Genomic DNA, 16,032 nt, shown 5'->3' with positions numbered 1-16,032 from the left:
GTTGTCAGTTTGTTTGTCTCTCAGCTGAATATTTGGTTCAAATCTTTTGGGCATTTCCATACTAACATGGATATTATTCTAAACTAAAGCATAGTTTATGATTTAGTGCAATTTCCTTTATTTCTGCTCAATTTCCCTCAACTGCTCCTGGATTTACTAAGCAGATTTTACTAATTACCTTAGGAAATATAATGCCCATCAAGTCTGTACTCCTGCTTTTACATCAGCTTTGATGGATGGACAGACAGACGGACGGATGGATAATGGAATGCAACTGGAATTCTGACTCCAGATTAACAGTGGATGGTTTAAATTGTGAGAGGGGGCAAAATGATGTATCATATAATAATAATTGAACTTGGAGAAATTTACCTCAGGGGTTAAGGGTCTTGCTCAGAGACCCAGAGGGACAGACTGGGGGAGTGGGTCTCGAACTCAGAACCTCAGGATTCCAGGCCCTATGCCCTAACTAGTAGGCTGCCACCACCTCCCCATTTTAAGAACCGGTATTTTATTTAAAAATAATCTCAGAAAGACATACAGATAGTTTATGAATTGATTAAGTGTAGTCTGAAGAAAGGTGGCGCTCTATTTGTTATTGTATTACAGTAAAAAAGGAAACATATGAGCCACTACATTCTTCAGATTTCAAGAACTGTCAAAAAGTGTCTCTGTTTTTTATTTCAATATTTTTAGGTTGTGTGCTCACTCACTTCCTCCTCTTTATTTGTCTCCAAACTACTTAAAACTGTCAGCAGGCGATATTCTCCAGTGCAATCTGCATAGGCAGCGTTGGATAAACAGTATGGAATTTAAATGAATAAAAAAAAATGAAAATGTGCAGACTTAACTCTAAATCTATTAATTAAATGTAGCCAAACTGCATCAGGGCTGACAGACACATTTGTGAATGGAGCAATTTTAGAAGAAGTTCTGCCTGTATTCTAGTGTCCTAGAGTTTGAATGTGAATGACACTCACTTGAACACAGGTCTACCCGACTTTAAAACCTGTAAATTCCTTGAAAGTTTCCCTCTTCCATTTTTTTTTTTTCTTGAGAAACTTCCAGTTCCTAACCCTCTGTTTTATGGGTACTTTGGAAATGAAGATCCTCCACTGCTCTGCCTGAAGTGTAAGTTTCCAAAAATTGTATGGAGACAGGAAGTTGTAGAAACATATCAGGAAAATGGCTCCAACATTGTTGACCTATTCATTTGTGGTATTTATAACCTTTAGGTGTCTAATTTACTCAAATGTAGAGCAGAACCTAAGCTTTACAAATATCTAAGAGTTTTGAATGCAAAAAAAGATATGTTTCCCTTTCTAATACAGACAAATGTTAAATGAAATGAATTTATTTTGTGCTTCTCCAGTCATATTACATATTTGTGCATGAATAAGCAGATTGGTAGGCAACTTGGGGTTAGATACTTTGCCCAGTTGGCTTAAAAAGCAGTTTTTATATATTTTTTTCTTTAAATGAATGAAATTATAATTTTAACTGCTTTTGCCTGTGATACTAATATAAAAATTTTTTTTTCATGAATGCGGAAACAAAAAGTAACACAAAACATGTGTTGTTCTCTGAGCTGCGGTTTGATGATGGGTTTTATCTCTACCCCCGAGGCTTACCTCTGCTTTCTCATTTGCTTATAAAATGTAACCCTATCTGCAGGACTCATGCTGGTCTGGTAGGTTTAAAGAAGAGTGTTATGCTATAAACCATAATGTTAAATCTAAACATTGGTGGAAGAAGATGCAATTTGGCTTTGTTGTGCTGAACCCAAAATGCTTGCTCTCTTCTAGGTTTGGTTTTCTGTTATGTGCCATGTAATAAACAGCATTTTGCTAGATAATAACATATTAATTTATTGCAGTCAGTAAAATTAGTTACCTGGTAAAAACGTTTTGAAATCTAAGAAGTTTCACTTTATCTTGTCTGCTTAAAATTCTGCATAAAGTGTTTCTTGTTACCTAGTAAAATAGTGTAACTTGCTATGTTGTTACCATGTTATTACATCGTTACTGATGTACTGTTAAAAAAAGGTATTACCATAGTAACCACATGGTAGCTAAACCAATGCTAAGAATTTGTTGGCTTCTGTTCTTAAGGTAAACTTTTATTTTAACAAGGTTATTTAACAAGGTTCAATTGTTTTGATAAACCAAGCCTAGATTAAAAAAAGCTAAAAGGGCCCCGCCCCCTGCAAAGTTATGCCATATGTGTGCTGAGCTAACTGTTTGACAATGATTTGAACTTACATTTCATTTCATTCGTTGTCCTAACACACAGCCCGCTTTTTTAAACATATGAAAATAAAAAGATGGAGGCGATAGCACCAAAGCCAAAGAATGTTTGATACCCTGGCTGTGAGATGTTCACTGACAGCCTGGGGAAATAAACTGTCTCTGAGGTGCTTCATTTTTTGCCATTAGTGCTTTTCAGCGTCAACCTCAAAGTCGGACTCTGTTGGGTCAGCAGAGACGTTAGCTGCTTTTTTTTTGACTCAAGGTCATAGATGGAGGGATCCTCTGCAGATCTAGTTCTTTTAAGTCTAACATTAGATATGTGTGTGTATACCTCTTTAGTTTTTGCTCCATCTGAGCCCTTGTATTTATTTATAATGGTTTAGATATTTTCTTGACTTTCAATGCATAAATTAACACTCATAAACAAAAGGAACAAATTTGAACAGTTCTACTTTACTGAAAAATCTGTTTTTTATGTATATTTACCATGAAGGTTATGATATGCCATTGAAAATTGTGGGTGAGAACCATCCGAATTATTACTAATTCACCTTCCATGTCCTCTGCTCCTTATTGAAAGAACTTGAAAGAATGAATCCCCAGCTCTGAGCAAGCTGTTTACTTAGTGACATTTCTTAGTGACCTGTCTTAGTGACATGGATTTAGCTTGTTTGGAGTCGCTAAACCAAAACCCAAGAAGCTGTGACCACTGGGAAAACATAAAACAAGAAGAAAACATGTTTGGTTTTTCAGGATAATTAACCACAGAATGCTGTTTGTTTGAAATAGTTCATGATACATTATCATCATTAAATATTTATAAAGCACTTTAAAACCAAAAGGCAACCAAAGTGCTTTTACAGCTACTTAAAGAATAAAAGGAAGATTGAATAAAAACTAAAAGCAATGAAACACAAAGTTGATGATAACAGCATTAAATCAACAACAGAACGAGGCTGAAGGCTGGTTTTTATCTCTAGCCTGGTTCTACAGTGGCACCCTAGAAAAAGGATAAATTTAATCAACTACGAATTAAACAAACAATAGAGACTAATCTCTTAAAACTGTTTAGTGTTTTTTTCATTGTAGTTTAGAAGCAGCAGCACCAAGAAAGCCATATGATACATGACAATCAGCAGCACAGGCACTTGTAACAAAGTCTTAAGCACAGGCCAACAATGCATTAGTTAGGCTGGCTAAAACATTTGATAGAGGCAGAATAAAATAACAGTTTTACAGAAAGAAGTTTTAATTCCATTCAATCATTAGTTAGAGAAAAGACTCAGACATTCATAACTGAAACCCAAGATTGCAGCAGCAGCAGTTCAGTTCTTAGCTAAACACTTATCCTGTCTCGTGGTTTAAGAATAACAAACACCACAGAAATGAATGTTATTTATGTTAATAAACCAAAAAGATCTGTATTATTCTTTTACCATAAGAATTCTTCCCCTTTTTCTCATGGGACTTGACTCTTACTAGAATGTGGCTTGAGGAATTTTTTGCATCAATTTATCTTTTGCTAGCCATTAAAAAAAAACTGCTGAAATTAAATCAAATCCAACTAGAGATGAACATTTTCTCATCCAGGATTTTTTCCTCCCAGCAGGATGACAGATTGCAGGCCTCAGTTATGCAGGAACGCCCTGAACATCAACACGTCGCTCAATGGGTCAGCAGCAGCAGAACAGAATAAGAATAATAATAGTACCTTTTATTTGGAGGTGTTCAAGTTTACTTAAGGTCACCAAACAACAGAAAACATTGGAACAATAAGAGAGATAAACAACAAAACAACCAAGGCATAAATAATAAAATCCGACTTCCAAATTATTAATACTTAGATTAAACAAAAAAGAAAAGAAGTGAGTTTTGAGATGAGATTCAAATGAGCTCAGAGAGCCAGATGTATTGTGGGAAAGATTCCCAAAGATGAGGCAGAACGGAAGAAGACCCCGGGTCCCATGGTTGTAAAGTTGTCAGGAGGAGTAAGATGAAGGAAGGATGAGGAAGAGCAGAGAGTTTGGAAGGGTGTGCAGCAGACACCCTGTTGGCACAGGGAATGAATGTTTTACACACATCCAGCTTTCATGGCTCCGTCCATAAGCCCTTCCTGTCTGTTACGCAGTCACTTGGAAGTTATCTTTCTTATATTTTTATACTGTTTGTCTTAGTTTTTTTTTGCCCAAATCCTGCCTTTTTATCTCCAACACCACCAATCAAAATGTTGGAGATTTATTAGTGAATCTGACAATTCTTTGGCGCTCAGACCCCGGCAGAAGACATACAAGCTGTGAATTGTGATGACCTTGGATGATCAATGTGAGATTAGGATTAGATATCCCGTCCCCCGGGATCCGAACACTGTTAGTGGAATGGAAGCCAGAGGAGAAGGAACCCTAGAAGAAGCTTCAGAGCATGATGGAGGAGATGGGGTGGAGGCGGCTCAGAGCTCAGATGAAGACCACAAGAGTCTGGAGCTGAATCCCAAACCGGCCCCTAAACACTTCCCTGAAGCACTAATCCTCCATTTGCACATTTTCGTGGAGGGTCTGCCACATTAAGGGTCATTCATCAATGATGACGATGATCAAATAATTTAATTGACACGATGACAAAAACCTGACGAGCTAAACATGGATCTTTGATGGTGAAAATATGACAAGTCATGGATGGGAATTTTTGTTGATGAGACGAGATTAAATAGGCTGTCTGACAGAAGTTTAAAATGCATAATCGTGCTGCAATCTATTAGGCAAGCTAAGCAGTATCAGCCATGCAACTGCGTACTGCTTGGTTATACACCTGATGTCCAGCGTTGCACATTCTGCATGACGACAGATGAACCATGGCAGCAGGGATTAAAGTAACCCGGAATAGTCCAGTACTCAACTCTGACAAACTGCTCTTCCAGCTGTGCTTGTGCAGAAATGCTTCTTTGCACATGCTTAGCTCAGTCTGTGCTTGTGCTCGAACACTGGGATGGTTCGCTCTCTGCAGTATGGCTCTTCCTGCCCTTGCTACTTAATAAACTATATGTGGCTGATCATCCTCTGCCAAGTGTAACTATATAACTATCAATATTTTATTTCTTCTAGCTCACAAGAGGTGATACAAAACTTACTTTATTGTTGTATTTTCTACAACAAGGAATCCCTAAATTATATCCAAAGCAAATATTTAATTGCATTCTTTTTATTTTTGGATAAAGATTCAGATGAAAAAGTACATAGATCTTTGAATATGTCTCTCTCATAGTTCTTGTTTATATCTATTCAAATATGAAGTAAATGTTTCTTTGCATTGTCATTAAAACATTTTCTCCGTTTCCTTTCTACATGTCAGTATTTTAGTTAGTATATTCTTGAAATTTAGGTCCGGATTTCCATGGTATTCTAAGGCAATTTTGTAGGGTTTTTATGTAATTTATTTATATCAGACCCCTTTGGATATAAATCTACTTTGAACCCAGAGCAGCAGAAACCAAGGTGTAAATTCTTACAAAAAAAAAGCCAAAATTGTCAAAGTAGAAATAAGAATGTTTTTGTTCTTTGCTTTTTTGGAGTAATAATGTTTGAATTATCTGTGTGTAATACATAATTCATAGTCAACCAGCTCCAGAGAGCTAACACTCATGCACATGTGGCATCCCTGTGTTGCCATAGCAATGACTACTTTCCTTTTCCATTGGATGGAAGATGCCTTCCCATTCTCGTTAATACCTCCCACGTATAACCCAGGGGCCTCCCACAGCTGTGAGTGAGACTTCATTAGGAGTGACACTTAAAGGTTAGTGGTTAGGGGGCGGTTTGGGATTCAGCCTACGAATGGAGAGCTTTAATCAGAGCCTTACCGGATGGCTGAAGAGGAAGGAGGACTTGAAGCTGATTGGCTGGAACAGAGGCGCATGGTAAGCTGATTTGTGGAGGTGATGCTTGGATAAGTCTTCCAGTTTTAATTGGTGTCTAAACTTCATTTATTCCAGCCGTACCTAGCAAGGAGGTTGGTTTGCTTAAAGAGAAAAACATATTCAAAGATTTTTCACATTTCAATATTAAATTCTTGATTTATCTTTCTGGTAATCACTCAAATTCTTTTAACTTTTGACAGATTTTTTAAGTTTACAACAAATACTTTGCAGCTCTTCTTGGTTTATTTCTTTCATCAAAAAAGAAAAAGCAATAGATGCACAGTGAGTAACTCTGGCTTCATGGGTGGAGTGTCATTCTTTCAATATGAAGGTTGTGGGTTGAATTCCAGCTTCCACTGTCACATGTCCACTTAACCCCGCTCACTTTGTTTTAGTTATTGAGGGCAGTTGGGTGAATCTGACTCTGATGTAGAGTACTTTGAGTAGTTTATATAACTAAAATAGAGCTTTAGGTTCTTTTCATTTACTATTTACCCAGTAAGTTTTACTCCAATTAACTCTAGTATTAATTTAGTTTTAATCGAAATACTGTGTTGCATAAAACGTGTCTATATTTAATAAATAAGTAATTTATCTCATATGCTCTCCTTTGGATTGTACAATAAGATCTGTAATGATCCAAAATCCAAATAAAAAGACATGATAATAAGAGAACTAAAAAGACATGTTTACTGTATTTTAGATAAATGCAAAATAAAGCTCTAGTGAAAGTTTGGCTTCACTGAATGAAAACTTACTGGTTTTAGGACAATGTTAAGTTTTTAGTAGGAATCATTGGTGGTCTTTATTATTCATTGTTGAGATGTTTTCTCATGTCACATCTTTTATAGTGTTTTGAAACATTGTAAGAAGTATTAGTTGTTGTTTGCCTTATTTCAAACAGCATCTTGGCACACAGCAGCGTTCTATGAAGTCTGCAGCACATATTATATTGCTTGTTTTGGTTTTAGTTGTACATTGCTTTGGTTGAGCCCCTTGCAGATCAGAGTTTGTTTGTTTTTTTCTGCAGAGAGATCCTGCTCCTAGAAATCTCACATTTGTTAATAAATAACAGTTTAAATGAGAGGAAAATAAAATAACCTGTTATTTTACATACAGTCCTTCTGATATTGTTTTTGAATTAATTTTAAACATTTTTTAGGATAAAAAGCTGTTTTATCTTTTAGGTGAGATAATCTTCAGATGAAGTTTGGGGTCATGAAACCAAGTTTTTCAACAAAACTCAGATATCCTCCCAAATGAAATGTATGCACTTGTTTGTGTGTGAGGTTAGGGTGATGTGTGTGTGGTGGTGTGTGTGTGTGTGTGGGTGTGTGTGTGTGTGTGTGTGGTCATGCCTTAGGCTTGTACTCCAGCGGAAAAGACCTCAGACTGTCGGGGTCTTTCTGTTCTGTTTTATTTGATTAAATGTCTCGGGGAACATGAGAACCACTCTGTCCTTTTTTGTTTTCTCATGACTCGATTCTCTTTCAAAAGAAATAAAAAGATAAAGTATAATTTAGCATCATTTTCACCAGACATGCTTAGACCCGGTCACTGCCTGACCAGTAGATCAGCAAAACCAACACAGGCTCAAACAGAACCTGTCTAAAAACGTGACATAGGGCCGGTCCAGTTCACATTTAATGAGAACCATTGCCATAAGTTAGGTTTGGAAGATAATTATTTGTTACTTAGATTAAGTTGGTTGAAATAGCCTTTTCCTCTAATAAATGACATCATGGCTTCAAAACTAAATTTTTTGTTTGCTCACATTTTCTTTTTATTTAAAACATTCACAGTTGAATATTTTTGATAACTGTGATCAATTGTGAAATGTCTACAAAACGTTTTTTCTAAAAAAAAAAACAATAATAAGGTTTGGGGTTTTGTATGTCTGTTTGTGGGTTCTTAACAATATTCTACAAAGTTATTCAGATTTATTTTTGAACACTCATCCTGGCAGAGTTGATGGAAATCTTTCAGACTGGTTTTCCTCCACACACCCCTCTTTAAACGTCATCCAGTCATTTTCATCAGGGTGGTGCCATTGGTTTGATGATGCAGAAGGAAACTTAAAACTGGACATTCATTTGTGATCCTCGTCCCTTTTTAACACACATTATTAATTTGATTTCAAGTTAATCTTCTTACTTCGATATTCCATTGACTTAATTTCAATTTTCTTCAATGTCCGCAAAAAAAACAAAATGTAATTGCTGCAAAACAGCTGTCAAACCGGTCACTTAACAGCCCCGCAACATGACACTGTTATCACTGTGCTTTACAGAAAGAAACAGAGCTGTTCACATCCAAATATTACTCTCTCAGGATAAAATATTTTATTGAATAATAAAATGTTTCTCTTCAAGTTTGTCGATATAGACAGCAGTAAATCTCATTTCAGATTGAAGGAAATTAGTGTTAGTCTTTGCTCTCTACTGACTAAGTTAAAGATAAACTGGTTTAACTGGGATTCCAGCATCCTCCAGTTTACAATGGGATGTATCCTGTGTTTTCTTGGCGTATTAAAAAGCTCCCTGACAAATTCCCTTTAATCTTTTATCAGGTGGATGCTGGAACTATATGAAGATCCCAAACACAGAATAGTTTTGCAATTTGCAGGCACAATTGAGCTTCTGAAGTGTAGAACAAGCTGGTGGGGAGAACAATACATTTCAATAAACTATAACATTTCTAATCAACACACTGGAAAAACGATCTAGAAATCAGTAAAATTCCTAAATTAAGTGTATTTACCCTTAATTTGAGTAGGCAAATTAGATGATTTGCCAATGGAATTAGTATTTTTACTCTTAAATTAAGATATTTAGATAAAATGCACTTGAAATAAGACAATGCAATGGTGTTTTCTTATTTAAATGTAAATTGTCTTGTTGCATTTGCAAAATGTCTCTTTTACATTCTCAATTCAAGAACAAATGCGCTTATTTTAAGAAAAAACGACTAATCTAGATCTACATTTTTTCCAGTGCAAGGGCCATTCAAGTTTTATTATGCGGCATGTATATGATATTTGACTGTAGATATTTTTAAGTAGATCAGAGGAAATTCATTAGTTTATATTTCTTTTTTTAAGATTTATTCAATGAAAAAAATTCACTAGACAGCAGGAAGTTTTTGTTTCTTTTGTTTTAAATGAGAAAAAGCTGTTTTAAAACATTTTATGCTATTGTACAGCAGATAGAGCTTCAAGGTCTCATCATAAAGTATTGATATGATACCGTTTTACAGCATTGTGTTAAAAAATATAAATAAATAAAATAAAATCAGCTATTAATGTTTGGATTTAAAGTCCACCTGTAGTTTAATTTGTTTATTAGATAAAAGGAAATATTTAATTCAGTTGTTACTGAATTTTCAATAGATATAAACTCTTTAGCAGTGATGGTATATATTAAGTTAATTTAGCATTAGATATTTCAGCTTTTTTTTTTTTTTTTTTTTTTTTTTTACATAAAAATCCTCCAGAACATTTGGGTAAAAAAAAAAATTTATTAGCAAAGCAGAAGGCAAAGCACAGCTCACTGCAACAGCACAGCAGCCTACATATTATTTCTGTCCACAGCTAAAAGTGCCACATTTATATTAACATCCATTATTGTTAGAGATAAATATTAAAATAACACGGTCACTCAAATCTACTGTGGAGTATAGAAGATTACAGACATTAGGAGCATCTACAGCAGGAGGGCAGCCTCAGTCATGCTCATTCTCTTGCACTGCGGCGCCACCTAGTGCCATCTCAGCACAGTTACAGTAGTACAATCAAAACACAGCAGCATGGGGAGAGAGGGTTGAAATGAAACAGACACTTTATACTGCTCATCTCCTAAAGCAACAGATGAACATTTAGGAACAATCTTCACCTCAACAGGACAAGGGGAAATCAAGCAGACGGATAAGTGGAAGAGAACAAGACAAAGGGGTCATCCTCAGTAGTTGAAGGGGAACTCCAGCTGTTTTAGGATCCAACATCATTTTCAGGTCAGTCAATTTTTTCTAAAAAACACACCAATCTCTCCAACTTTGGAATTTAAAACTGATAAAATTACATTCTACTTTACTAAATCCCTGCAAGAGTTTGTTTCAAGTTTAAAGGTGAAACTGTAGTTTTCAGTTAAAGGAGAGACCCGTGCATGCTCAGAATAATAGACTGCATTTGTGCCCAAACAAAATAAATGAAGTGCGGTTCTTTTGGGGTTTTTCTATCATATTGAATAAAGTATGATAGAAAAACTACAACCAAGAATTTAGGTGTAACCAGAACTAGAAATGTGCATTTAGAAGTGCTTCATAATAAAGGAGCCCCATTTAGCCCAAAGTGTGCCTTCTAAAACAGGTGGAGTTCCATTTAAAGGGGATTAAGATGAAGACGGTTCAGGCACAGGAAGTACTAATGTGAGAAATCACCGGCATGTCATGTGGTCCCCATCTTCACCATCCAGCTGGAAACCAGGTAATATCACATTTCTGCATCACTACAACTTAAATTCTCTTTCATAAACGTTTCACGTTTATCACTACTGATTATTGTGGTCTGCATTGACCCCTGTGGAACATTGCTGTAATTTATGTTCCAGTAGGCACAGAGGGGTGCTGCCACCTGTTGGCAGGGAAGGATATAACGGTGAAGAGGCGAGTGCGGGGTTGGACATGATAGAGGTGGTCTCTAGGCAACAACCCATTGGAGGATGCTGGTGTCTTTCCCGCCGGTGGAGATCAGGTGACTGTCGTCGTGCAGGAAGGCAACGTTGGTCACATGACTGCTGTGGCCGCCGTACTCATGACTTGGAGCCTGTTTAATATAAATAAACATTTCATTAAAGGTTCAAAATTTATTTAACCCCATTTTTCACAGTATGGCTAAACAACAGATCAATTAGTGCTCCCAAAATATTCAAAGAGTTTTTCAATGGAGATCCAAAAAAAAACAAAATGTCAGAGTTATCAAGCTCTAATGAAGCCAGGCTGTTACTGTATGCCTTTCACCTGCAGGAAAGATAAATTCTGCCGTTTTATAATATTTCTGGTGAAAAATGTGCACACATGCTGGAGAAGCAGAAGAAGCACCAACCATCGCTATTATCAAAGCACCACAGCTTTAAAACTATGGGATCTCTATTAACCCTTTATAAGGCACTCAGTGAAGTACTTTGAAAATCTAAATTTCAAGCCAATAGTGTTATTGGAATGCAGGACAAGACCTTATTACCTTTGTAACATTAAAAAATATGGATATTTTGATGGAAAAAATGAATGTCAATGTAATAACAAGATTTTTGATTATTATATGTATTAAGAAAAATTAAGCGCTTCAATAAGAAATTCATAAAAAACAAACAGAGTAAAAGAAAAAAATTTTTTGGTCCAACATAACCTTAGAGGCATTAATGCTGATACTGGCACTTACATTTTTTAGTTTATAAACCTAAATATAATTGTTAACTAGGCTTATTAATTTTTTAACTTTACTTTTTAACTTTTCAATTGACTTGTTATCAATTACTAATTTACAGTAGGTAATATATCATTAAAGGGCTCATCTAATTGTTGAAATGAGATGTACAGCCATGTAGTAGTATCTTTGCTGAATGGCTGGATATAGATCTTGTGCGTCTAGATCTCACTGAGGGACGGGGGAGACTCCATTTGTAAGGCGTTTGCAGGTGATCAAAAGCAGTAACTCTCGATATAAAGGGTTAAGCAGCTGACTACTGCCTCTAGCAGAGCAGATAGCCAGATTAATCACCATGACGATGAACACTGACCTTTTTTTTTTAAATCTCACTCAATTCATAGTTAGGGGACACTGGTGATCCTAGTTACATTTTCAACATTTGTGCCAAATTCCTATATAAATGTTTGTCTAGAAAAAAATATTTTTTGTATCAGGAGAAAGCTTAAAGGCTCTATTAATTAAAGTATTTGCTTTTTATCCAATATCTTATTATATTAAAAAGTTATTGGATAGAATAACTAGATCAAAAAGGTTACCCTGCAACAAACAAAACAGACTCTATATTGATTATCACATGCTGTGGGGTTGGTTATCACAAAGTAATATTAATGGAGGGAGTGGGGGGAAAAAAAGAAAGAAAATCTATTAAAACTTTAGTTTTATTTCTAAATGTTTTGCATAATTTTTACTCACTGGTTCTTATGGAATTAAGATAATTTAAATTGGCAAGAAAGTCACATTGAAGAATTAATGAAAAAAAAAACACTTATTTGATGTAAGTTCATATATGTAGATATGTAGAAATTTTAATCTTAGAGAAAACAAAATGTTCCTGCTTGTATCTAAGACATTTCCCATTATATTTGCACATTGTAAATTTTAAACATTCTTCTCCATAAAAAGGACAATCTTTTATTCATCTGTAAAATTACCTGTAAATTATTTTAAGTAACTGTAAATTACCAGAACATTACAGGTGTTCTCACCACCATACAGAATGTTTTTTATCCACCAAATATTTTGATCGATGATCTTTGATCTAGTTTTTGAACATTTCATTCCAGACATTTTTTTTTCAGTGGCTCAGAGATGCTGAGTGAGACAACAGACACTGATCTGATATTAGATTATGTTTTAGTTGATCTCTTCATTAAAGGAGGAGTTTAAATTAAGGCTAAAATTACTAAAAAAAACTCTTCCTTAATTTAAGTACATTTTACTGGAACTAATTATAGTTTCAGAATAATATTTTGCTTAAAGTTTAGTAAAATATTTAATATACTTTTGTTTTTTAAATGGTTTTAGTTTATTGCCCATAATAAAAGGCGTTTAGAGTAAACTATAAAGCTTTAAAACCTGTTGTATCTTTAAATTTAAGTTGGTGGAAGTGATTTATATGTTTAATGGTTTTGAGCATTGAACATTCTTGTTTTTTTCCCCTCTTTAGGTTTCTTATGTCTTTTACAAAGTTGTAAAAAAAAAACTGTTGATTTTTATGCTACATTTTAAAGCTGAAATGTGAGATATTGTGGGGGCTAGAAGCGGGCTAACTGGTGGTGAATGTGACCGACCCTTGGTTGGGAGCAGGGGAAGGAGAACAAGTGCACTTTGCCAAAGTCATCAGCAGAGGCCAGCAGGGATCCATCATGTGACCTGCACACGGCGTTGATGTCTGTGCCGTCTGCTCCATCTGGCCAAACTCCTGGGAGACAAAGAGGAGGACAGCGGGGGGGAGTCAGCAGGAGATAAGTATTGGTATTCACATCATGTTCTGTTTTTTAGCAGGCAGGAAATGATAAAGGAGGACCTCTGTGGGTATTTGTGTAAAAATAAATAAATAAATAAATAAATCTTTTCATTAAAAAAATAATGAAAGCTGAAAGCATGAATTGCCTGCCACCATCTAGAACTATCTCTCTCTGACATTTCCTACAGTAGCTTTACAGTCCAGAGATCTTAGTGTTTGCATCACCACAGGTAGCCAGGAGTTTTAGAGTCAAAAGGAACAGGGAATGAGGCTGACAAAGAAAAACTAAAGTTTTTCTGTTTTTTTGGTTACACAGACAGTTTAAAGTGACTTAGATCATCTGATATTTAGCAAGTTTGATTCATCAACTGCATTCAGCATTTTCTTTAACAGCAATTGAAACGATACAGCTTATAATAATTAGTATTGCACCAATACCAGTATCAGGCAGGGTCGCAATCCAGCACTAAAACGGTACAAATAGGGAACCAATATCATTTTGAGAGCCAAAAGTTTATTCAGCTATTGTCACCCATTCCAGGGAGGCAATAAAATGTTCTACTAGATTCACTTTGGATTAGTCTTTTTCTTGCTTCACAAAGATAGGCAGCAGCTTGACAAAGCCATGATGGCAATTATTTTACATCCAAGTCTTATGTAGTTCTTCATATATACACACACATCAATTTCAAACAGATGGTATCACTATCGGCCTATACTGCACAGCCAGGTATCGGGTATTAGGTATCAGGGCCAAAAAAATGGCATCGGGGCAACATTAATAATAATAGACTGAACTTCTATTGTGCTTTTCTAGTTGATCTCTATCTTAAACAGAAGAGACCAGGACACAGTGACAGAAGGAGGAAGAGCTGAAACTACAACTTTGATATTACAAAACAACACACTCTACTTTCTAAGCTTTAGTCACATTTAAAACTAATTTCATCACAGTTAAAGTTCATCCAATTCTTTATTTTCTATTCCATTTTTTTCACCGTTTTCTTAGAGCTTTAGCAACAATCAGCCAATGGAAATAAACATCTGGTCCACCTGAAGATCAATAATGGAACCAGCCAAATATAATACTGACATACAGTGTGAACAAATGTTATTTAAATTAGCAAGGACAGTGAATGTATACGTCCAGGTGAGTTGTAAAGGAAGAAGTGACTATCCAGATCCAGGTTTTAACTGGAAGTAATCTTTACTTCAGTCTTTATCTTTAATGCACGGAACATGGATCTGTCTAAGTGTATTTATTTATTTTTTTAAAAGACGAAGAACACTGTTGATGTAACAGATTAAAGCAGTCTGTGCTGCATTCTATTGCACTGGTGGATTCGAAGACCCACCAAGTGGCCAAAGTGCGAAATACAAGAATGATTAGAGATCAAACAACTAACTAGAGGGCTGAAAACGGGCAAATAATCTTTTGTATAGCATCCAGCTAGATATTATGTTGTACTGCAAACACAGATATTGCTTTGGCTTTTAGGATTTAATAGAATTTGTCACTTGAATCAAAAGCTGTCTGGAAATCTTTGTTGTTAATTTAAAAATAAAAAAAGATGCCTGTATACTGAAATGTGTTTGAAAAAGAAAGTTATTCTTCCTCGTTGAACCACTAAAGAACCAAGCAGGGAATCAGAACTGCAGCAAAAAAGTATCAATTGATATGTTTTATCTGCATATTTTTAAATCAACACATTAATTTAATACTATTTTCGGTTATTTTTGTCAGCTGTATGATGACTCTTCCCCATACATCCTTCTGAAATAGAATGTGATTCCACCTTTTTTCCATCAGGTATGCATCCTGTGACACTTATAATCCATCAGATATTAAATGATGCTTTAGCTTTAAGCCGATATTATAACGTTGCTTCTTAAGGACCTACCAAAGACGTTGAAGCTCAGAGTGCAGGTAGAAGTGGCCCACTCCAGGTTACGCACAATGTCCATGTTGGTCACGTGTTTGCCATTGGATGCCTCCCCTGAATAATAATGAAACATCTTGGTGACGTTCTGATCAATCATTGCAGCTTAAACACTTTTTATTTAGATTTTTAAAGTGATAAGTTGTCCTGTTTTAGGTGAAGCAACTTTGCAAATAGAAAACAGGAATGACGTACAGAAGAGGATCTCGTAGTCTCCTGAGTTGGTGACGAGATATTGGCTGTCTTTGGACCAGTCCAGGTGGGTGACGAAGCTGGAGTGACCCTGAAGAATGAGGAGCATTTTAATTCCAGTATTACCCAAGTTCCTGAGAAAGTCACAAAGAACATTTAGAGCACAGCAATAGACTTACAGTGCATTTCCCCACGCGGCTGTACTTCCTGCCGTTCTCGCTCACAGCATAGATGTAGACAAAGTTGTCATGAGAGCCGACGGCCAGAAAGTTACCATCTAGAAGCACAAACAGATCCCAGGTCAGAGCGCAGCTGGTAGAAAAACAGCCTGGTTACAGGTAGGATGGGTTAATAAGGATGTTTACCTGGAGAGTATTTGATGTTTGAAATGATCTCGTTGCCATCTGTGTGCATAGAAACTAGATCGTGAGTGTCGGTGTCCAGCACCAACCACCTGAAAAAAGATTACGCCTCATTGGTAACAGAGCAGGCTACACGGATACAGACTCCAC

The 16,032-nt window shown here is 35.8% G+C and overlaps 1 protein-coding gene across 3 annotated transcripts in view; it reads right to left on the bottom strand.

Moving 5' to 3' along the window:
* Positions 1-10,298: 10,298 nt before the first annotated feature.
* The window catches only part of eml2 (echinoderm microtubule associated protein like 2), a 46,912-nt gene continuing 41,178 nt past the window's right edge, over positions 10,299-16,032 (bottom strand). For all 3 annotated transcript variants that reach the window (XM_015394044.1, XM_015394045.1, XM_015394046.1), the window contains 6 exons: positions 15,886-15,974; positions 15,700-15,797; positions 15,524-15,611; positions 15,290-15,385; positions 13,213-13,343; positions 10,299-10,978 (listed from right to left, as the gene is read on the bottom strand). In XM_015394044.1, the coding sequence (XP_015249530.1) occupies positions 10,853-10,978; positions 13,213-13,343; positions 15,290-15,385; positions 15,524-15,611; positions 15,700-15,797; positions 15,886-15,974 (628 nt within the window). In that variant the 3' untranslated portion in view covers positions 10,299-10,852. The remainder of the gene's footprint in view (positions 10,979-13,212; positions 13,344-15,289; positions 15,386-15,523; positions 15,612-15,699; positions 15,798-15,885; positions 15,975-16,032) is intronic.

The sequence above is a fragment of the Cyprinodon variegatus genome, unplaced genomic scaffold (genome assembly GCF_000732505.1).
Source record: "Cyprinodon variegatus isolate N-32 unplaced genomic scaffold, C_variegatus-1.0 Scaffold668, whole genome shotgun sequence".
In the NCBI taxonomy this organism is placed as follows: domain Eukaryota; kingdom Metazoa; phylum Chordata; class Actinopteri; order Cyprinodontiformes; family Cyprinodontidae; genus Cyprinodon; species Cyprinodon variegatus.
This window is presented reverse-complemented; position numbering and strand designations above follow the sequence as displayed.